Source organism: Zophobas morio, unplaced genomic scaffold (genome assembly GCF_036711695.1).
Source record: "Zophobas morio isolate AGI-343-1 ecotype UQ-CSIRO unplaced genomic scaffold, CSIRO_AGI_Zmor_V1 ptg000021l, whole genome shotgun sequence".
Taxonomy (NCBI): Eukaryota; Metazoa; Arthropoda; class Insecta; order Coleoptera; family Tenebrionidae; genus Zophobas; species Zophobas morio.
In genome coordinates, this window is record NW_026972126.1 from 26,246,968 (window position 1) to 26,271,109 (window position 24,142).

General features: G+C 33.0%; 1 protein-coding gene across 3 annotated transcripts; it reads left to right on the forward strand.

Moving 5' to 3' along the window:
• Positions 1–1,462: 1,462 nt before the first annotated feature.
• LOC135132081 (kinase suppressor of Ras 2) lies at positions 1,463–23,755 on the forward strand. 3 transcript variants are annotated; one of them, XM_064060010.1, is made up of 12 exons: positions 1,463–1,750; positions 1,800–2,070; positions 2,119–2,448; positions 12,452–12,742; positions 12,790–13,175; positions 13,332–13,449; positions 13,492–13,715; positions 21,867–22,226; positions 22,279–22,412; positions 22,464–22,598; positions 22,647–22,776; positions 22,836–23,755. In XM_064060010.1, exons 1-12 carry the CDS (start codon positions 1,601–1,603, stop codon positions 22,986–22,988), a joined length of 2,682 nt encoding a protein of 893 aa, XP_063916080.1. In that variant the 5' UTR covers positions 1,463–1,600; the 3' UTR covers positions 22,989–23,755. The 3 variants fall into 3 exon arrangements, with proteins under 3 accessions (XP_063916080.1, XP_063916079.1, XP_063916081.1); XM_064060009.1 differs by having other exon boundaries at positions 13,332–13,715; XM_064060011.1 differs by having other exon boundaries at positions 2,119–2,346; positions 13,332–13,715.
• Positions 23,756–24,142: the final 387 nt, after the last annotated feature.

Below are 24,142 nucleotides of genomic sequence, written 5' to 3' on the forward strand. Positions count from 1 at the left end.
TTAGATTTTTTGATTTCTCGATTTTTCAGTTCAGTTCTTCGATATTTGAATTTTTCAAGTTTTCGAATTTTTCAAATGTTTCGATTTCTTAATCTTTTGATTTTTCGACTTCCCGGTTTTAGAATTTCTGTTCAATTGTCATTATGTCAAATTTTCGATTTTTTTATTTTTCAAATTTGACTTTCATAAACTCTCAATTTTTCGATTTTTCAATCAATCGATGTTTCGATTTTCCCATTTCTTGACCTTCGAATGTTTCGATTTTCCTGTTCTTCAGTTCTTTAATTTTTTGATTTTTCAGGTTTTTGATTTTTCAATTTTTCGATTTTTTAAGGTTTCCATTTTACGACTTCACTTTTTTGATTTTTCGATTTTTCAATTTTTAGATATTTCAGTTTTAGGATTTTTCAATATTTCAGTTGTTCGGCTTTTCTATTTTTGACTTCTGGATTTTTCGATGTGTCTACCTTTTTACTTTTTCGATTTTTCAATTTTTAGATTTTTAAATTTTAGATTTTTCAATCTTTTGATATTTTAATTTTTCAATATTTCTTAATCTTTCGATTTTTCGACTTCCTGGTTTTAGATGTTCAGTTTTTCAATTTTTCGATTTGTTCATTTTTCATTCCCGATTTATCGAGATTTGATTGCTCAAGTTTTCGATTTATCAGTTTTTCAATTTTTTATTTTGGCCTATTTCGGTTTCTCAGTTTTTCCAGTTTTCCATTTTTTCGTTTTTTGATTTTTCCGCTTTTCCAATTTTTCAACTTTTAACTTTTTGTTGTCGATTTCCCTATTTTTCCCTTCGATTTTGGCCTATTTCGGTTTCTCAATTGTCGAATTTTCGACTCCACGATTTCTTGATCTTTTGATTTTTCGATTTCTCGATTTTTCGTTATTCGGTTTTTGAATTCTAGATTTTTGAATTTTTCTTTTTTTTTCTCACTGTTAATATCATATAAATTGTCACTAAAAACATTTAAAAATTCGCACAAAATAGAACAGTGTTTCCAAACATTTTCCCTAAAACAGTCCATTGGGTTATTACGATTTCAACAATATTCTTAGTTTAAAACGTTTTTTGGAATAAAACACAAATAAAGAATTAATTCTTATTAGTTAAACAAAATATGCAAAAACTATTTAAATTTCGCGCTTGTTTTTGGCGGTTGGGGACTCCAATGTCAATAAGGGTGGTTTTGCAAAATCAGCCTGTATGTCGCATCTATATTAATCTATGGCCAGCCGGTGTGTCGATTGAGTCGAAAAATGAGTGTGATTTTTTCGTAAATCGGACAATTAAAACGACAAGTGCAGAGATAAATCCACGTTTGGACTATCGCACCAGTTGACTGTTTCACGGAATTTTCGTAAAATGTTTTTTTTTGTGTGACAGTTGTTCTTTTTTTGAATTTGGCGGCCGTCGCTGTCACCCCGTCGGTAAACTGTCACTCAGTTTAAAGATGGCCGATGACAAGAATCGGATTGAATAAAAATCCAGCGCTAATTTGCTGTAAAAACTGTAAAAATAGTGATATGTAAATATATATGTTATTCATAAATGTAAATATTAGCCCGTAACTGTACTGTGATATTGGTAATGGCCGATGCGGACGCGACGGAGCAGGAAAGGAAAGAGCTTCACATAATTCAATCCATGATTGATGTTTCTGCTCAACGCTTAGAGGGGCTCCGGACACAATGTGCGACCAGCGCGGAACTGACCCAACAAGAGATCCGAACCCTAGAGGTAGCCCAACCCCGCACCGCCAAACCGCCCCTCAAAACCCCATTTTCAGGGCAAACTCATCAAACTCTTCTCGAACCAACTCGTCACCAAGCTAAAAGTACATGACAAAGACGTCGAGCACATCCCGTCGCTGCGCCAGTGGCTGCAGGTGGTCGGCCTCAACGCCGCCTCCATCCAGAGCATCTGCGACCGGATCGCCACCATCGAGGAGCTCCAGGAGAAGTCCGAGCACGAGCTGAGGATGATCCTCAACGAGCACGCGCCCCCCGAGGAGCTCAACCGGCTGTGCCGCGCCCTCCACAACCTGAAGCGCTACACAGGTGCGGCTCGCCGCGTGCCCCTCGTTGTACTAACCTTGTGTTTCGCAGATGTCTTGAAGAAGGGGGAGAACGAAAACTCGGATATGAACCTGTACTGGGACTCGTGGGACCGCGGCGAGAAGCAGCAGACGATGAAGACGCTGGCGGCGCCGGCGGCGCCCGTCGCGGCGCCGGTGCCGCCAGTCGGGGGGCTGTCGCCGCGGACGGGGCGCTCGCGGGCCGCCAGGGCCTCGGTCCCGTCCGAGGAGAGTTTAAGTGTGTTCAACAGTCGCGGAGGTGCGATCCCTCCCTCCTCCTCTGTGTCTAGCATCAATTCTCTGAATGCTCACTGTGTGCTTGGGCCTCCCCTTACTCCCCCGCCCCAAACCAGGGGGAAAGGTACGCATGGGTAGCATGTTCCTGGGGTTTACGGGTTGCGCAGGGTACGGGTCGGTGGCGTGGGGTTCAAGGTCAGGTGAGCGAATTTGTTCAAATGGGATTTAAATCGTCACTTAAATTGTTATTTTGGAATGATCGTCATGCATTTGCGTGGTTCACCACCTCCCAGTTCGATTTGTTTTGGTTTGGTCTGCACTAAATTCATGTGACCCTTGTCGGACGTGGCCGACGAGAACCGAACCGCTTTTGTCGAAGTTGTCGTAAACGCATGTCCCGTGGTTAGGGTCGGTTTATCAATGCGCAGTTAAGTTAAAGTAACAGTTTAAACTGTCAGTTAAAGCGTTATCCACCAGTTAGTGGCAACATAACCTAACAAATCCAAATAAATTTATTTTTATGACGTCACCTTAAAATTTTGCAGAATAAATCCTATCTTAAATGTATAAAATATGATGAGTTTTTATACTTGTGATTTATCACTGCATTAATATTTTTTAGATTTGGTTATACAGGGTGTCTCAAAAAAGTTAATGACTGAGTCAATTTATTTTATTGAAGAAATCAAGAATAGCAAAATTGAATACTTTGAAATATTGTAGATGTTTTGAAGTTTTTGTAAGCATGGTAACTTTTTTGAAAATTTGATTAATATGCGCAAAATCAAAAATCGGAAAAAATGAAATTCACAAATGCAAAAAACAGAAAATAGAAAAATACGAATCGTAAAAGTCAAAAAAATAAAATGGCTAATTAAAAAATCGAAAATTCAATGAATCAAATACCTGGGTCGATCGAAAAGTGGAAATTCACAAACCTCAAAAATCGAAAAATCGAAAATTGAAAAACGGGAAAACCGAAAAATCGAAAAGTAATATTGAAAATTAAAAAAATCAAAAACGAAAATAAAAAAAATCGGAAATTAAAATAATCAATATATATGAAGTAGAAAAAATTGCAAATCGAAAAACTGAAAAATCAAAAATGAATAAATTAATAGGTATAAAATGAAAACTGAAAAATCTATAAACAGGAAATACAGAACCTGAAAAAAACGAAAAAAGCGAAATATTGTAAAAGCTAAATATTGAAAATTAAAGAAATTGGAAGATTGGATAATTGAGAAATTCAAAAATTACAAAATTAAAAAATTAAAAAATTCGAAAATCGAGGAATTGAAAAATAGAAATTGAGAAATTGAAAAATCGAAATATGAAAAATATTAATATCGAAAAATTGCAAAACGACAAAATAAAAAAACAAAAATGAAAAAACGAAAAAATATAAAATGAAAACTTTGAAAAATCTATAAACAGAAATTAAGAACATGGAAAATTGTGGAAACGAAAAATTGAGAAATTGAAAAAGTGCGAAATCGAAAAACCGAAATATTGTAAAATCGAAATGTTGAAAATTAAAGAAATCGGAAAATTGAATTGGGAAATTAAAAAATTGCAAAATTGAAAAATTAAAAAATTGGAAAATCGATGAATTGAAAAATCAAAGAATGGAAATTTGAAAACTTGAATAATAAACAAAAAATTATAAAATTGAAAGAAGCATTGAAAAAGTGAAAGATTGTGAAATAAAATCGAGAAAATGAAATTTCAAAATGGAGAAAACGAACAATTAAACTTGAAATATTGAGACATGGAAAATCTAAAAAATTGAAAATTAAGTAACTGGAAAATCGAAAAATTGAAAAAACAAAAATGAAAACACGATAATGTATAGAATGAAAACTTTGAAAAATCTAAAAACAGGAAATACAGAACCTGAAAATTGAAGAAACGAAAATTTGAAAAATTGCAAGATTAAAAATTGAGAAACTGAAAAATCGAAAAAGTGCGAAAACGAAAAAAGCGAAATATTGTAAAATTAAAGAAATCGCAAAATCGGATAATTGAGAAATTCAAAAATTACAAAATTGAAAAATTTAAAAATTGGAAAATCGAAAAATTGAAAAATCAAAGATTGTAAATTTGAAAATATGAATTAACGAAAAATTATAAAATTGAAAGAAGCATTGAAAAAATGAAAAATTATGAAATAAAATCGAGAAAATTAAATTTAAAAAGGGGAAAAAGACAAATAAAAATCAAAAATTTGAAAAATTGAGAATAAGAAAATTGGAAAAATTAAAAAATTAAAAATTCGAAAAATCAAAACCGAAAAATTCAAAGATTTAAAAAGAAAATCGAAAAATCAAAAATCTGAAAATTGAAACTCGAAAATTTGGAAAATCGAAAAGTAAAAAAATTGAAGTCTAAAAGCTGAAAAATGGAAAACTGAACAATCGAAAATTCGAAAATCAAATATCGAAAAATCGAAAATTTGATAAATGAGATATGCGAAAAACAGAAAATCTGAAAATACAAAACTGGAAAATCAAAAATCTAAAAATGGAAAAACCGAAAATCAAAAATTCAATGAATCTAATATGTAGGTCGATCGAAAAACTGGAAATTCACAAATCTGAAAAATCGAAACTTTGCAAGATTGAAAAACCGAGAATTGAAAAATCAAAAAACCGAAAAATGGAAAAATCAAAAATCGAAAAATAGGAAAACCGAAAATTCGAAAATTCATAATATTGAAAACTCTAAAAGTCGACAATTCAAAAATCAAAAAATTGGAAAGTAAAATAATCGAAAAATCGAAAAGTAAACAAATTGCAAAGCCTAAAAACTGACGAACAGAAAAATCGAAAAATCGTAAAATCAAAAAGTGGAAAATCGAAAACTGGAAATTGAAAAATCGAAAATCGGAATATCGAGAATCGACAAATTAAAAAACCGAAAAATCGAAAAATTAAAAAATCGGAAATCGAAAAATGAAAGAAAAACCAAAATTCAAAAATCGAATAATCCAAAACTAAAATAATAGAAAAGTGGAAAAGTAAAAATTGCAAAGTTCCGATTTTTTTTATTTTTGAATTCTTGATTTTTCAATTTTCCGGTTTTTTAATTCTTCTATTCTCGATTTTTCGATTTTCCATTAATCATTAAATTTTCCATTTTTCGGTTGTTTTATTTTTCGACCTTCGATTTTTCAACTTTCGATTATTCGATTTTCCATTTTCTGATTTTACGATTTTTCGATTTGCGATTTTCGTTTTTCCGCTTTTGTGGTTTTTAGATTTTTCTGTTTGTTTCAGTTTTTATGGTTCTGCAATTTGTTTTATTTTTCCATTTTTCGATTATTTTACTTTCCGATAGTTTGATTTTTGAATTTTCGGTTTTTCCATTTTTCGATTTGGGATTTTTCAATTTTTCGGATTTTTAATTTTTCATATTTCGATTTTCGATTTTTCAGATTTGTGGATTTGTGTCCGTTATTTCGATTTTTAGAATATTGATTAATCGAATTTTCGATTTTTGAGCATTTCGATTTTTCGATTATCATTTTTACGATTTTTCAAAATCTCGATATTCGAGTTTTCGACTTTCCATTTTTCAAATTTTCAATTTTTAATTTTGCTTTTTTCGATTGTTGCTTTTTAGAATTTTCCCTTCTTCAGCTTTTAGATTTCAATTTTGTCACTTTCCGATTTTCCACTTTTCGATTTTCAGTTTTCCGATTTTTTGATTTTTCAATTTTTACGCCTTGCAATTTTTTTTACTTTTCGCTTTTTCGAGTATTTGTTTCATCGAATTTTCGATTTTTCGAGTTTTCGATTTTTCGGTTTTACCATTTTCCGATTTTCCATTTTTAGATATTTTTCGATTTTTTTGATTTTTCGATTTTTCTGTTCGTCAGTTTTGAGACTTTGCAATTTTTAGTTTTCCACTTTTCTATTATTTTAGTTTTGGATTATTCGATTTTTGAATTTTGTTTTTTTTTTTTTTCATTTTTCGATTTCCGATTTTTTAATTTCGATAATATAATCGAAAAATGCAAAAAAATTGCAGTCTAAAAACTGAAACGAACAGAAAAATCGAAAAAGCAAAAAATTGGAAAAACAAAAATTCGAAAAATTTAAAATCGAAAAAGTGGAAAATAGAAAATCTGAATAAAGAAACTTGGAAATTCTGAAAATTGGAAAATCGAAAACCAAAAAATCGGGAAGTAACAAAATTGAAGTCTAACAGTTGAGAATAGAAAAATTGAAAAACCGAAAATTATAAAAATCGACAATGAACAAATTGAAAATCGCAAAATTTAAATTGAAAAATTGAACATGGAAAAATCGATGAATTGAAAAATCGAAAATTCGACTACTCAAATTTTCTAAAAATCGAAAAATCATAAAACTGAAAAATCCAAAATTCCAATGATCGAAAGTCTGAAAACTGAAAATCGAAAATTCTGAAAAGCGGAAAATAGAATATCGAAAAATTTAAAAGGAAGAAAATTGAAGTCTAAAAACCGAAGAATGGAAAAATTGAAAATCAAAAATTCGAAAAATCAAAACCGAAAAATTCAAAGATTTAAAAAGAAAATCGAAAAATCAAAAATCTGAAAATTGAAACTCGAAAATTTGGAAAATCGAAAAGTAAAAAAATTGAAGTCTAAAAGCAGAAAAATGGAAAACTAAACAATCGAAAATTCGAAAATCAAATATCGAAAAATCGAAAAGCCGAAAAGTCGAAAATTTGATAAATCAGATATGCGAAAAACAGAAAATCTGAAAATACAAAACTGGAAAATCAAAAATCTAAAAATGGAAAAACCGAAAATCGAAAATTCAATGAATCTAATACGTAAAATTCATAATATTGAAAACTCTAAAAGTCAACAATTCAAAAATCAAAAAATTGGAAAGTAAAATAATCGAAAAGTAAACAAATTGCAAAGCCTAAAAACTGACGAACAGAAAAATCGAAAAATCGTAAAATCAAAAAGTGGAAAATCGAAAACTGGAAATTGAAAAATCGAAGATTGGAAAATCGAAAATCGGAATATCGAGAATCGACAAATTAAAAAACCGAAAAATCGAAAAATTAAAAAATCGGAAATCGAAAAATGAAAAAAAAACAAAATTCAAAAATCGAATAATCCAAAACTAAAATAATAGAAAACTGACGAACAGAAAAATCGAAAAATCAAAAAAAATCGAAAAATATCTAAAAATGGAAAATCGGAAAATGGAAAAACCGAAAAATCGAAAATTCGATGAAACAAATACTCGAAAAAGCGAAAGGTAAAAAAATTGCAAGGCCTAAAAATTGAAAAATCAAAAAATCGGAAAAATGAAAATCGAAAAAACCACGATCGAAAAAAAATAAATAAATCGAAAAGTGGAAAATCGGAACCTAACAAAATTGAAATCTAAAAGCTGAAGAAGGGAAAATTCTAAAAAGCAACAATCGAAAAAAGCAAAATTAAAAATTGAAAATTTGAAAAATGGAAAATCGAAAACTCGAATATCGAGATTTTGAAAAATCGTAAAAATAATAATCGAAAAATCGAAATGCTCAAAAATCGAAAATTCGATTAATCAATATTCTAAAAATCGAAATAACGGACACAAATCCACCAATCTGAAAAATCGAAAATCGAAATATGAAAAATTAAAAAACCGAAAAATTGAAAAATCCCAAATCGAAAAATGGAAAAACCGAAAATTCAAAAACCAAACTATCGGAAAGTAAAATAATCGAAAAATGGAAAAATAAAACAAATTGCAGAACCATAAAAACTGAAACAAACAGAAAAATCTAAAAACCACAAAAGCGGAAAAACGAAAATCGCAAATCGAAAAATCGTAAAATCAGAAAATGGAAAATCGAATAATCGAAAGTTGAAAAATCGAAGGTCGAAAAATAAAACAACCGAAAAATGGAAAATTTAGTGATTAATGGAAAATCGAAAAATCGAGAATAGAAGAATTAAAAAACCGGAAAATTGAAAAATCGAGAATTCAAAAATAAAAAAAATCGGAAAGTAAAATATAATCGAAAAATGCAAAAAAATTGCAAAGTCGAAAAGCTGACGAACAGAAAAATCCAAAAATCTAAAAATGGAAAGACGAAACATCGAAAAATCAAAAAAACGAAAAATTAAAAAATCGAAAAACGAAAAAACTGAAAACTCGAAAATTCAAAATACCGCAAACTTGAAAAATCAGAAAATTGGAAAGTAATAAAATCGAAAAGTTGATAGAAAAATGGAAACTGAAAAATCTAATAAAAAGGTATAGACTCATCATATCAAATTTTGCGATGACGTCATGCATTTTTTGGCGAAGATAAGCAAATACATTTTGATCGTGGCTTTGAAAGTATTCTTCGACTTTCGTTCCATTTCAAAATTTACTCTTTGTATAATTCAGTGGTCACAACAAAGCTGTAAAGGATAACAAATGGAACGGATAAAATAAAGCGTCAAATATGATTGATAAACTTTAAACCAAAATTATGAAGTTTATAAACTGAACATTTTTTTTGCTTTTTGAAATGTAATACACTTCAAACAATGTCCGTGTTTGCAATTCTTGATTTCTTCAATAAAATAAATTGACTCAGTCATTATTTTTTTTGAGTCACCCTGTATAAACAAATTCAAAAAATATTAATGGAATGGTAAATCAAAAAGTATAGACTCATCATATTCTGAACATTTTAGATAGGGTATTTATAAAATTAAAACTAATTCAGGGTAAGAATTTGGTCAACACGTAAATTTCGTTGTAGTTTGAGCCTACCTACAAATTCTGCCCTTGGACGATTTGGACCGCCTCCTTCGGTGACGACAGGCAAAAATGATCCGCCCATAGGCTCAAAACATTTGCGTGCGATTGTACCAAAAATTAAAAACCTATCTAATAATACCGCGAGATCGAAAAGGAAATCAATCGAAGTAGGCCATGCACGACAAGGCGTTTGTCGTAATCACGGTGGTAGGGTAATTTAATTTTTTTTTTTAAATGTCAAATTGACAGTTTAAAATTAGAATTATGACGCCTACTTTTCAAACACATAAGAATGAATTAAAATCACCGTTTTCCAATTTTGTGTAAAATTTATCCCATTTCTGAAGATTCTAACAACAAAAAAGCTTTAATTTCGTTTGATAACAGTGCAAATTACTTTTGTCGACGTGACGATTAATAAAAAATTATTTTAAACTAAGACAAACGCCTTTTCGTGGATGGCCAACTTTGACTAATTTCTTTTTCGATCTCTGTGTATTTATTTATAGGTGTACCTACTTTTTCATTTTTAATTTCCAATACTTTTACTTCCCGAGCGTAAGCAAAGGAAGTATTGTAATCGAGTCCGTCGGCCGACTCTCTACTTTTACGTTTTCTCGATCTTTCATGACCCCTAGAAGACGAAGAAATAGGTCTCCCATTTCCGTCTGGCTGTCCGTCTGTCCGTCCGTCTGTCTGTCCGTCTGCCGTCCCGGATTTTTATTAGACAGATAATCTCCGAAAGTACTCGACCGATTGTTGTGAAATTTTGTACTTATATTAAGAATATCATGTAGATGGTAAAACGCTAACCAAAATTTGTCTAATCATCCCCACCACTAATGCGATGACGTCACTTCAAAATTGTACATAGTAAATGGGTTTTCAATTGTATAAAATAACATAGTCCTACACATGTAGTTTACAACTCTGAATCGACTTTTCACCCGAAACGTCCAGATTTTTGGAAAAAAAATCAAAAATATAAAACAACATTTTGAAATTTAATTTTTAATCTGCTAACCAGAATGCTTTGAAATGTTGCAGATGTTTTAAGGCTATAAAGAGCATCATAAATCTTTAGTCAAAAAATATTTGCTTGTCCCCTCCAAAAACTTGATGACGTCAGTTCAAAAGTTTGTGGAATAAATCATATCTAAAATGTACAAAATATGATGAGTCTGTACTTGTGATCTATCACTCCATTCATATTTTTTGGATTTGCATATACAGGGTGACTCAAAAAAATTAATGAATGCGTAAATATATTTTATTGATTTAATCAGGAACTACAAAACCGAATGCTCTGAAATCTTGCAGATGTTTTAAGGTCATAAAGAGCATAATAAATGTTTAGTCAAAATATATTTGCTTATCCCCTCCAAAAACTTGATGACGTCAGCTCGAAAGTTTGCCGAATAAATCATATCTAAAATGTACAAAATATGATCAGTCTGTACTTGTGATCTATCACTCCATTCATATTTTTTGGATTTGCATATACAGGGTGATTCAAGAAAATAAATGAAAGTGTAAATTTATTTTACTGATTTACTCAGGAACTACAACACCGAATGCTTCGAAATCTTGAAGATATTTTAAAATTATCATAAGCATGGTAAATTTTTGATCAAAACGTATTTGGTCGTCCCCCCTAAAAAAATTATGACGTCACCACAAAATTTTGCTGAATAAATCCTATCTAAAATGTACAAAATATGGTGAGTCTCTTCTTGTGATTTATCATTCCATTCAAATTTTTTCGATTTGCATATACAGGGTGACTCAAAAAAATTAATGAATGCGTAAATTTATTTTATTGATTTAATCAGGAACTACAAAACCGAATGCTTTGAAATCTTGCAGATGTTTTAAGGTTATAAAGAGCATAATAAATTTTTAGTCAAAATATATTTGGTTATCTTCTACAAAAAACTGATGACGTCAGCTCAAAAGTTTGCCGAATAAATCGTATCTAAAATGTACAAAATATGATGAGTCTGTACTTGTGATTTATCATTCCATTTATATTTTTGGATTTGCATATGCAGGGTGACTCAAAAAAATTAATGAAGGCGTGAATTTATTTTATCGATTTAATCAGGAATCACAAAACCGAATGCTTTGAAATCTTGGGAATATTTTAAAGTTATTATAAGCATGGTAAACTTTTGTTCAAAATGTATTTGTTCATCCCTCCTAAAAAAATTGATGACGTCACCCTTAAATTTTGCTGAATAAATCCTATCTATAATGCAAAAAATATGATGAGTTTGTACTTGTGATTTATCATTCCATTCATATTTTTTAGATTTTCTTAAGAGGTGGTTCAAAAAAATTAATCAAGTCAATTTATTTTATTGATTAAATTAAAGGCAACACTTATTATTAGTATTACACCCCAACCAACCCAATTTGGTAGACACAAAATTTGTTAAAGGAAAAACTCGGTTGAAACATAAGGGTAGCACGCTTATTTACATCGACTTTAACATTACAGACCTGCATTTGTTTTATGCGCTCACTTGGTTCCGCGAATGTGAAATAGACATGTTTATAATCAACCAATTGTGAATTTCACCGTCAAGAATTAAAATAAAACCCAATATTTTATATAATAAGCGGAAGTCGAAGCAATAAAACCGATGGTCGTTTTGTTTACAGTTTCTCTGTTTGACTCTCACGTATGCTGTTACGCCTGTCATCTTAAATTAAGAATGTTTATACATACACGATTTTCAGTTGCCTCTGATACGTATAAGTGAGTAAATTGTTTCGTTATTTTATTGATTATTACAAATCAATATTCAAAACGACCCAATTCATTTTCCCGAAAATTTGGGAATACAATAATTTTATTCTTAGTATTACACTACATCTATCCCAACTGATATACGTGTCCTTGCAAAAATGTTGATGACGTCATCGCAATTTTTTTTTAAATTCCCACTACAAAAATGTAATGAGAAAAAAACACAATAGGCATGCAGTCGTCAAGTTTCCGACAGCGAGGGAAGTACTGTCTAAACTCTTGAGACCAATTTTTTTCTAATGCTAAATTTTGCTTTTTCATGATTGATCACGTGAAACGCGATATACAATCGTTGAATACCGACAGCGGATCGAATCTGATGGAACTTTCAAGGTCGGGGTAGTTTTGAGCTGACCAATCACAACTCATTTCCAGTGGGGTGAGCGTTACCAACTAAACTTCGAGCTACGAAACTGGAAGAAACATCGTGCAGTGATAAACACTTTACCTCCGTTAACTGCTGGTTACCCTTATCTGAGAGTTACTTAACAGACACTTTTAACTGAGCATTGATAAACCGGCCCTTAGTCTCGATCGTTTGACCATTCGCCGCCTTCTAGGAATGAAGTTTCCGACGACGCCGCCGCCGCGACGCAAGCACCTCACCGGCATCCAGAGTGCGGCTTTGTTGGCCGACTCTTTCCCCTTGACGAAGAGCAAGTCGCACGAGTCGCAGTTGGCCAAGGGCGACAACGGGGAGATCGTCAATTCCGAGAAGCCGTCGGGGAAGAGGTCGCGCTTGCCCACCGAGCCGGGTCCCGACACGGATTCGCCGAGTCCGATCCTGACTAGTCCGATTAAGTCGCCCCCGTACAACGCAGGGACGGACAGCGACGACAATAGCTACAAATGTGAGTAAATCGGGTGGTTGGAGGGCCGTATTGAGGTGAGGTTTCAGCCGCGACGAGTCTACAAGTGCCCAAGTCCCCCCGGACCCCTACTCCCGTAGTGAGGAACATGACGCACCAGATCAACCACAGGTTCACCAAGACGTTCAAGATGATGGCGACGTGCGGCTACTGCCAGAAGCAGATTTATTTCGGCACGGGGTTGAAGTGCAAGGAGTGCAAGTACACCTGTCACCGGGACTGCGAGGAGAGGGTGACGCCGTCGTGCGGCCTCCCGCCGGAGTTCCTCGACGAGTTCAAGAAAAAACTATCTTGCGACGGCCAGTTCTTCTCGTCTCCAATCATGGGCAAAGCGAGCAACACGAAGAACATCATCAACTTCAACAGGAGGAAGAAGTCGCACCCGCAGCCCTCGATCAACATTCCGCAGTTTCCGGTGGGTAGAAGTCGCTAAATCAGCGAAAGTTTGCTAAACAAATCCGACTCAACACGTGGATTTATAAACACGTTATCTAAACTGTGTACACAGTCGTCTGGTTATTTTTTCGCCGGATGACGCACTAGGTTCTGCTAAATCAGGTGTTGATTGCAGCCCCCCGACTCCAGCTCGAACACGTCGAGTTGCAACAGCTCAACCCCTTCCAGTCCCGCCGTGCAGAGCATACCGACACCCCACGCTAGTCAGAAACAACAACAGTTCCACTTTCCTGGTACGACGAGATTGGTAGACGCTGTAACGAATTTGTTGGCAGATTTGTCGCAGAGCGAGCCGAACGACTTCACGGTCGAGACGCACCCGGTGAACGCGCACCACCACGACGTCGTGGTCGCACACCTCCCGGCGAACCGCACGCCATCGGCTTCTGGGGCGAGCACAGACTCAGAGCGGACGCCGGTGCGGGTGGACTCGCAGGAGAGCCAGGTGTCGGACACGGAGACCGTCACCGACGGCCACCGCTGGCCGAGGCAGAACAGCGTAAGTGGGGTTGAAATTGATCGCGCTAACCTCAAAAATTTGATGTTTATAGTAGTCGCAATTGAAATAACAAAGTGTGAAAATACGAACAAAAAAAATAACAAACTGTTTTTATATTTTCAAACACCTTCTACTGATGAGTTTATTTTTTTAAGAAGATTTGTTGGACAAAAATAGGATTATGTATTAAGTGTGCTAATTCTTTTAAAATATTTACAAACTGATAACTTGGAGAAGTCGACCCGCCGCCCGTTTCGCGACGTTGCTTTTTCTTGTAGGCGCGAAATTTGAATTCAAACTGGGACACCACAAGAGATATTAGTTACCAAAGACCACATGCCTTCTTTTGGGTTTTTTAAATTTCAAATTTTGACTTTTAATCGTTCCTTAATTTATTTATTCGAACATCGCAGGGCCCTAAGTGTTTTTTTACGAAATTCGTATCCTTTCGGTGAAGAAAATTCCGACACCGTACTTTTCGATTGTAATTTTGAATGATATTCAGCATAAAAAGGCTTTTTCGTCGTTATTTGCGGCGTTTAAAAATAAAAAAGGTCATCACAATTTTTTTCTTAATATACATTGTATTCGTTGAACGATACGATACTCAAAAACATGTTTTTAATTTCTTGTAAAGAAATAACTATTTTGCAGTTAAGCTCCGCCCTCTTGATTCACGGCGAATAAAAAAATCATCACAATTGAGATAGGGGGGGTGGGCGGGCCTACATTTTGCCTTTTTGTTTTAATATGTGTAGACTTCTTTTCATAACAAGAAACTTAAAACGTGTTTGAAATGGAAAATTAGTATAAGGAAATACCGCGCCCCACAATTGCAAAATCCATATTTCCTTGCAAAAATGTACCATTTTAATTATGTTTTAAATTTCTTGTTGTGAAAAAATGGCTATGTATATTAAGAAAAACAGGCAAAATATAAGCCCCGCCCACCCACCCGATCTCAATTCTGATGATTTTTATATTCATTGTGAGCCAAGAGGGCGGAGCTTAACTGCAAAAGCCTTATTTACCTACGACAAATTAAAAACATGATTTTTAGTATCCGCCCCAATGTTAATTCTCACTTGTGATGAATTTTTCATTCGTTGTCAGATCGAGGGGCGGGGCTTAATTGCAAAATCCATATTTGTCTACAAGAATTTACCGTTTTAAACATGTTTTAAGTTTCTTGTTTTGAAAAGACGATTAGGTATATTAAGAAAAAAAAACAAAATATAAGCCCCGCCCACCCACCCTGTCTCTATTGTGACAATTTTTTTTTAATTTTCGAGAGCCAAAGGAGAGAAATTTAATTGCAAAATCCTTATTATTCCTCTACAAGAAACTTCATCACAATTGAGATAGGGTGGGTGGGCGGGGTTTATATTTTGCCTTTTTTTCTTAATAAACCTACATATATTCTTTGTTTTTTTCTTTTTGTTTCAATATGTGTAGATTTCTTATCACAACAAGAAACTTAAAACTTGTTTTAAATGGAAAATTAGTACATATAAGGAAATATCGCGCCCCACAATTGCAAAATCCATATTTCCTTGCAAAAATGTATCATTTTAACTATGTTTTAAGTTTCTTGTTGTGAAAAGATGGGTATGTATATTAAGAAAAAAAAAAGCAAAATATAAGCAAAATCTCAATTGTGATGATTTTTTTTTATTCGTCTTGAGAAAAAAGGGCGTAGTTTAAGTGCAAAATCCTTATTTCTCTGCGAGAAATTAAAAACATGTTTTTTAGTATCGTGTTGTTCAAAGACTACTATGTGTATTAAGAAAAAAGTAAAGTCAAATATTAGGCCCCACCCATACCCGCCCCGATGTTAATTCTCACTTGTGACGAATTTTTCATTCGTTGACAAATCGAGGGGCGGGGCTTAATTTACTATTTTAAATGTTTTACGTTTCTTGTTCTGAAAAGATAACTACGTACATTAAAAAAAAAGCAAAATATAAGCCCCGCCCACCCGCCCTGTCACTATTGTGATGATTTTTTTAATTGTTGAGACAAAGGAGCGGAATTTAACTGCAAAATCCGTATTATTTCTCCACAAAAAATTTCATCACAATTGAGGTGGAGTGGGTGGGCGGGGTTTATATTTTGCCTATTTTTCTTAATTTTTATAGTGTTCTTTGAACATCACGATACTCAAAAACATGTTTTTAATTTCTCTCAGAGAAATAAGTATTTTGCAGTTAAACTCCGCCCTCTTGGTTCACGGTGAATAAAAAAAATCATCACACTTGAGACAGGGCGGGTGGGCGGGTTTATATTTTGCCTTTTTGTTTTAATATGTGTGGACTTCTTTTCGCAACATGAAACTTACGTGTTTAAAATGGAAAATTTGTGTAAGGAAATATCGATTTTGCCATTAGGCTCCGCCCCATAATTGAAAAATACATATTTCCTTGCAAAAATGTGCCATTTTAACCATGTTCTAAGTTTCTTGTTGTGAAAAGATGGCTATGTATATTAAGAAAAACAAGCAAAATATAAGCCCCACCCACCCACCCGATCTCAATTCTGATGATTTTTATATTCATCGTGAACCAAGAGGGCGGAGCTTAACTGCAAAACCGTTATTTCAGTACGACAAATTAAAAACATGTTTTTTAGTATCGTGTTCTAAAGTCAAATATTAGGCCCCACCCATACCCCCCGAGCTGTTAATTCTCACTTGTGACGAATTTTTCATTCGTTGTCATATCGAGGGGCGGGGCTTAATTGCAAATCATATTTGTCTACAAGAATTTACAGTTTTAAACATGTTTTAAGTTTTTTGTTCTAAAAAGACGACTACATATATTAAAAAAAAAAACAAAATATAAGCCCCGCCCACCCGCCCTATCGCTATTGTGATGATTTTTTTTAATTGTTGAGAGCCAAAGGAGCGAAATTTAACTGCAAAATCCGTATTTCTCCACAAGAAATTTGATCACAATTGAGATGGGGTGGGTGGGCGGGGTTTATATTTTGCCTATTTTCCTTAATTTTCATAGTGTTCTTTGAACAACACGATACTCAAAAACATGTTTTTAATTTCTAAATAAGTATTTTGCAGTTAAACTTCACCCTCTTGGTTCACGGTGAATAAAAAAATTCATTACACTTGAGACAGGGTGGGTGGGCGGGCCTACATTTTTCCTTTTTGTTTTAATATGTGTGGACGTCTTTTCGCAACATGAAACTTACAACGTGTTTAAAATGGAAAATTTGTGTAAGGAAATATCGATTTTGCAATTAGGCTCCGCCCCAGAAAAAAAGGCGAAATATAAGCCCCGCCCACCCGCCATATCTGAATTCTGATGGTTTTGACTTCCCGAGAGTAAGCAAAGGAAGTATCGTGATTGAGTCCGTCGGCCGACTCCCGTTTCCGTCTGTCTGTCTGTCTGTTCGTCTGTCTGCCGTTCCGATTTTTATTAGACAGATAATCTCCAAAAGTAAATTGGACAAAATATGATGAGTCTGTACTTGTGATTTATCATTCCATTCATATTTTTTGGATTTGCATATACAGGTGACTCAAAAATGGTAAATTTTTGATCAAAATGTATTCGCTCATAAAAAAATGATGATTTCAATTTTTTTGAATTTTCCAATTTCTCGATTTATCGATTTTTTCAATTCTTTAGTTTTCGTTTGGGTTATTTCGATTTTTTGAGTTCTCGATGTTACAATTTTTCAGTTATTCGGTTTTTCGTTTTTCCGGCTTTACGATTTTTAAGTTTTTGAATTTGCCAATTTTTCGAATTTTCAGTTTCAATTTTACAAATTTTGGAATTTTCGATTTCCCGTTTTTTGATTTTTCAGTTTTCGATTATTATTTAAATTTTACATTTTTCGATTTTGTTTTTTTGATGTTTCGATTTCTCAAAGTTTCAGTATTTCAGTTTTCGGAATTTTTGAGTTTCTAGATTTTTTAATTTTTCGATGATTTAATTTTTTCACTTTAACTTTTTTAACTTCTATATTTTTCTTTTCTGTTAATGTTTCGATTTGTCGATCTTTCGATTTTTAAAATATTTCATTTTTCGATTTTTCAATTTTTCGAATTTTTTAATTTTAATTTTTTCAATTTCTTTATCGAGATTTCGATTGTTCAATTTCCCGATTTTTTCATTTTTCAATTTTTCGATTTTTGAAATTAAAATTCTTCAGTTTTTAATTTTTTGTTTGGGTTATTTCGACTTCGACGGGAAATTGAAAAATCGAAACATCGAAATCTCGATAAATCCACGAATCGCAAAATTGAAAAATCCAAAATCGACAAACTGAAACATCAAAAAGTCCGAAATTTGAAAATTTAAAACCGAAATATCAAAAAACAAAAAATTAAAAAATTGAGAAATCTACAAATCGAAAAATTAAAAATTTAAATACCTGAACAATAAAAATATCAAAAAAATGAAGAATAAGAATTAAAAAATTGAGAAATCGAAACAAAAAAATCGAAAAATTGAGAAACTGAGGAAACGAGAAATTGAAAATTGAAAAATCAACAAAGTAAAAAATCAAAAGTTGAAAAATTGAAGAATTGAACAAATGGAAAATCGAAAAATCGAGAAATGGAAGTCGAAAAGTCGCAAATCGAGAAATCAAAAACTAATAAATTGAAAATTTGAAAAATAAAAAAAAATTTAAATCGAAAAATGGAAGAACCAAAAAATTGAAAACTCGTGATACTGAGATATCGGGAAATCGAGAAATCGAAGAATAAATAAAATTGAGGAACTGAAAATTTGAAAAGTCGAACATTTTGAAAATCGAAAAATTGACGAACTTAAAAATCTAAAACGGAGAAGTCGAAGATCCGAAACCCCAAAAAATCGAATATTTGAAAATTTTTTAATCTTAAAATCTAAAATTTAAAAAATCAAAATGAAAAGTCGAGAAATCCGGAACTCTGAAATTTAAAAAATCAAAAACTTGGAAAATTTAAAAATAGAAAAATTGAGGAACTGAAAAATCGAAAAATTCGTAAATCTAAACGTCGAAGTAGGGAAATCGAGAAAAGGGAAAATCAAAAAATAAAGAAATTGAAATGTCAAACATGCAAAAATTGAAAATTTGAAAAATCGAAAAATTGAAAATTTTTTAATCTTAAAGTAAAATTTAAAAAATCAAAAAAATTGGAAAATCAAAAACTTGGAAAATGGAAAAATAGAAAAATTGAAGAACTGAAAAATAGAAAAATTCGGAAATCAAAACATCTAAAAGTCGGGAAATCGAGAAATGGGAAAATCAAAAAATAAAGAAATTGAAGTGTCAAAACATGGAAAAATTGAAAATTTGTAAAATCGAAAATTTTGAAAATAGAAAAATTGACAAACTTAAAAATCTAACACGGAGAAGTCGAAGAACCGAAACATCAAAAAATCGAAAATTTGAAAATTTTTTTATGTTAAAATCAAAAATTTCAAAAATCAAAATGAATAGTCGAGAAATCCGGAACTCTGAAATTTAAAAAATCAAAAAAAACTGAAAAATCAAAAACTTGGAAAGTGGAAAAATAGAAAAATTGAAGAACTAAAAAATAGAAAAATTCGGAAATCAAAACATCAAAAAGTCTGGAAATCGAGAAATGGAAAATCAAAAAATAAAGAAATTGAAATGTCAAAACATGCAAAAATTGAAAATTTGAAAAATCGAAAATTTTGAAAATCGAAAAATTGACGAACTTAAAACTCTAAAACGGAGAAGTCGAGAACCGAAACATCAAAAAATCAAAATGAAAAGTCGAGAAATCCGGAACTCTGAAATTTAAAAAATCAAAAAAATTGAAAAATCAAAAACTTGGAAAATGGAAAAATTGAAGAACTGAAAAATAGAAAAATTCGGAAATCAAAACATCGAAAAGTTGGGAAATCGAGAAGTGGGAAAATCAAAAAATAAAGAAATTCAAATGTCAAAACATGCAAAAATTGAAAATTTGGAAAATCGAAAATTTTAAAAATCGAAAATTTTGAAAATCGAAAAGTTGACAAACTTAAAAATCTAAAACGGAGAAGTCGAAGAACCGAAACATCAAAAAATCGAAAATTTTAATATTTTTTAATCTTAAAATCAAAAATTTCAAAAATTAAAATGAAAAGTCGAGAAATCCGGAACTCTGAAATTTAAAAAATGAAAAAAACTGAAAAATCAAAAACTTGGAAAAATAGAAAAATTGAAGAACTGAAAAATAGAAAAATTCGGAAATCAAAACATCAAAAAGTCGGGAAATCGAGAAATGGAAAATCAAAAAATAAAGACATTGAAATGTCAAAAAATGGAGAAATAGAAAATTTTAGAAATCGAAAAATTGAAAAACTGAGAAATTAAAAAATCGAAAAATCGAGAAACTGAGAAATGAGACACAAAAAAGTAAAAATCAAAATATTGGAAAATTAAAAACCTGAAAAATCGAAAAATTGATTAACTGAAAAATCGAGAAATGGAAACATTGTAAAGTCGAAAAACTTAGAAATGATAAAATCCAAAAATCGGGAGATAAAAGGCATAAAGTCGATTAATCGAGAAATCCAGATTAGAAAATTTGAAAAATGAAAAAACTGTGAAGTCCAAAAATCGACGATTCAAAAAATTGAAAAATCGTAATACTGAAATATCGAGAAATCGAGAAACCGAAGAATAAATAAAATTGAGAATGAAAATTTGAAAAATCGAAAATGTTGAAAATCGGAAAATTGACAAACTTAAAAATCGAAAAGGGAGAAGTCGAAGAACCGAAACATCAAAAAATCGAAAATTGGAAAATTTTTTTAATCTTAAAATCCAAAATTTCAAAAATCAAAATGAAAAATTGAGAAATCCAGAACTCTGGAACTCTGAAATTTAAAAAATCAAAAACCTGGAAAATCGAGAAATGGAAACACCAAAAAGTCGAGAAATTTAGAAATGAGAAAATCAAAAAATCGAAAAATCGGGAAATCGAAACCCAAAAATCGGGAAATCGAAATCGAAAAGGCGTAAAGTCGATTAATCGAGAAATCCAGAATTGGAAAAATCGAGAAATCAAAAACTTAGGAAGCCCGAAAACGGAAAATTTGAAAAATGAAAAAACTTTTAAACCCAAAAATCGACGAATCAAAAAATTGAAAAATCGTAACACTGAAATATCGGGAAATCGAGACATCGAAGAATAAATAAAATTGAGAAACTGAAAATTTGAAAAATCGAAAATTTTGAAATTCGAAAAATTGACAAACTTAAAAATCGAAAAGGGACGAAACGAAACATCAAAAAATCGAAAATTTGAAAATTTTTTAATCTAAAAATCCAAAATTTCAAAAATCAAAATGAAAAATCGAGAAATCCAGAACTCTGAAATTTAAAAAATCAAAAACCTGGAAAATCGAAAAATTGAAGAACTGAAAAATAGAAAAATTCGGAAATCCAGAATTGGAAAAATCGAGAAATCAAAAACTTTAAAATCCCGAAAATGGAAAATTTGAAAAATGAAAAAACTTTTAATTCCAAAAATTGACGAAAATACAAACGTCTTTATTTAATAAGAGTTGTAATAATGATATTCAGAACATTTTGTCGATTTTAGTTTACTACTTCATATTTTTAATCCTCTATTTTGAGGGGACGAACTCATTCAAATCAAACTAATTTCTACGTGACATTCTTCCGATGTATAAACATTAACACTTCCAAGTTGTTTTTCTTATCGAGGATAACCCAAGGACGTACAGTAATGGAGTCCATCGGGCAATTTGGTACTTTAATATTTTCTCGATATTTCATAACCCCTAGCTAGGGGGAGGCTAGGGGATGCTGAGCCTCCATTAGATCTAGACAAGTTACAATTAACCAAATGTGAATTACAACATCCAAAATCAATGAATTATACGTTCTTTTCTAATAGAACGGAAGCTGTTAAAGAAAGCCTTAATCGTAATTTTTTTGTTGTACTACTTATTTGCTAAAACATTTATTTCTTATTTCTGAAGACAAAAATGAGAGGACGGGTGGGTGGGCGGGGCTAAGTTTAACTTTTCGTACAGAATCTTTTATAAGCAAGTAGTAGTCAAAATAGCGCCTTTAATCAGTCAAAACCACGCCAAAAATATGAGACAACGAATTTTTGAGGTTAGGTTGAGACAACCAGATAACAAAACAACATGGTTGCAGATGTCGATGAGGGAATGGGACATCCCGTACGAGGAGCTGCGAATGGGCGACGTCATCGGCACGGGCCGCTTCGGCACCGTGTACCGCGGCTACTGGCACGGCGACGTCGCCGTCAAGGTGCTCAACATGAGCCACCTCAACGACGAGAAGGCGCTCGAGCAATTCAAAAGCGAGGTCTCGATGTTCAGGAAGACGCGCCACGAAAACGTCATTTTGTTCATGGGGGCGTGCATGCAGCCCCCGAAGCTGGCCATCGTGACGAGCCTGAGCAAGGGGATGACCCTATACACGCACCTCCACCTGAGGAAGGACAAGTTCAACATGAACAAAACGACCGTGGTGGCGCAGCAGATCTCGCAGGTACGCCCACACCATCGCTCCATCTGTTCGGTAAACGCCAACTTTTTTCCAGGGAATGGGCTACTTGCACGCGCGCGGCATCATCCACAAAGATTTGAAAAGCAAAAACATTTTTTTAGATAACGGGAAGGTCGTCATTACGGACTTTGGGTTGTTCAGCGTGACCAAACTGTGTTTCGGGAATCGGTATTTCAAGCGAAAGTCGCCTTAGTTGTTTGTTGATTGTGTATGTTTCAGCAAAAACGACAGTTTGTGGATACCTCCCGGTTGGCTGTGCTACTTATCACCTGAAATTATCCGAAAACTGCACGCTCATCAATTGCACGCTGAAGAGCTGCCTTTCAGCAAGTCGTCGGATGTTTACGCTTTCGGGTACTAGAGAAAATTTTGTAACTATGTAGAGTTTAAAGTGGGTTTTAGGACCGTGTGGTACGAGTTGTTGTGCAGCGAGTGGCCTTTTAAAACGCAACCACCCGAGGCAATAATCTGGCAGGTGGGTAAGGGTATGAAGCAGCCTTTAGCAAATCTCCAAGCTTCTCGAGACGTTAAGGTGAGTCCATGGTGGGTTTACCTGGATGAATTGTGACGCAATTTTCGTCGTCGTTTTAGGATATATTGATGCTGTGTTGGTCGTTTCGCGAGGAGGACCGGCCGGATTTCGTTCGACTGGCGAACTTCTTCGACAAGTTGCCGAAGAAGCGGCTAGCGCGCAGTCCCTCTCACCCGATTCACCTGTCTCGGTCGGCCGAATCGGTGTTTTAATGAGCGAAAAAAACCCCTCTATGTGTGCAATTTTGCCTTGAAGGTTTTGGCTAAGCAAAACCGTGTACAAATGTATGTGCGATGGAAGAATGTGCTTATGATCTATTTTTTAAATTATTGAAGTCGTGACGAAGCGAAGAGTTGTTATGAACGAGGAGCTCTCGGAGGTCATAATCGCCCACCGCGAGGTACGTGGGCGATTCTGACCGGTTTTTTCCCAGTATTGCATTTTACTGTGATCTTAAAGTATAGTGTAACCGCAATATTTTATTTTTGAGTTGTCGTGTTTCAGAGTATTATTTAAGCGGAGTTAACCAAATCGATCGAAAAGGAGTCTTTTTTTGTCAAATGAACAGTGGTAGAATAGTGCCTGTTTTTATTTCCTGACGTTTGAGGTTAGGCGACGAGCCCATCCTTTTTGTATTTTGGCGTGCAGTTGGTAGTTGCGATTTTTTTTTTTTTTCTTCCGACTGAGTGGTAACTGCACTTTCGACTGTCGTTAAATTATTTTTGCCAACATTGTTGTAAATAGTGTATGTAAATATGGAAGTGTCGAGTCTCCACGACGGTGTACATATGTTGAAATGCATTCCCAAAATGTTTCTGTCACTCTAGTCAATTTACAATGATATGTCCAGGGCGGGGCAATAATTGCTGGAACGGTTATTTGTCGCTCCGATCTTGATCCCATACTTATACATTCTGATCTGCAGTCAATGTACATTATTAAGGGATTAGGGTAAATAAACTATTATACAAATACAAAACGAGTGTTATTTTTTCCCCATTTCTCGTTTTCTTTTGACATATTCATTTTAATATTCGAGATAATTATTATATTATTCAAACACAATTTAAACACTGTAGAGGAAACAAGGCTTATCAAGCCCGTCTATTAGTTTATTCGCCTAAATGTATTATTAATACCGTTTTCAAATTACACCAAAATTGAAAAATTGAAACATTTTAAATGAAAAAAATCGGTAAACCGAAAAATTAAAACATCTATAAATCGAGAAATTAAACAATTTAAAAATCGAAGAATTGGAAAACCAAAAAATCTAAACCGAGAACTTGCAAAATCGAATAATCGAGAAATCAAAACATCACGGAAAACAAAAAAATTAACAGAAAATGTAGAACCAGAGACTTTA

What these genes read in the sequence shown, in the direction of transcription:
- LOC135132081 (XM_064060009.1), top strand. Translation starts at nt 1,601, where the DNA reads ATGGCCGATGCGGACGCGACGGAGCAGGAAAGGAAAGAGCTTCACATA. An exon ending in GCCCCAAACCAGGGGGAAAG is followed by an intron (nt 2,449 to 12,451) that starts GTACGCATGGGT and finishes GCCGCCTTCTAG; the next exon opens with GAATGAAGTTTCCGACGACG. An exon ending in CGACGACAATAGCTACAAAT is followed by an intron (nt 12,743 to 12,789) that starts GTGAGTAAATCG and finishes GTGAGGTTTCAG; the next exon opens with CCGCGACGAGTCTACAAGTG.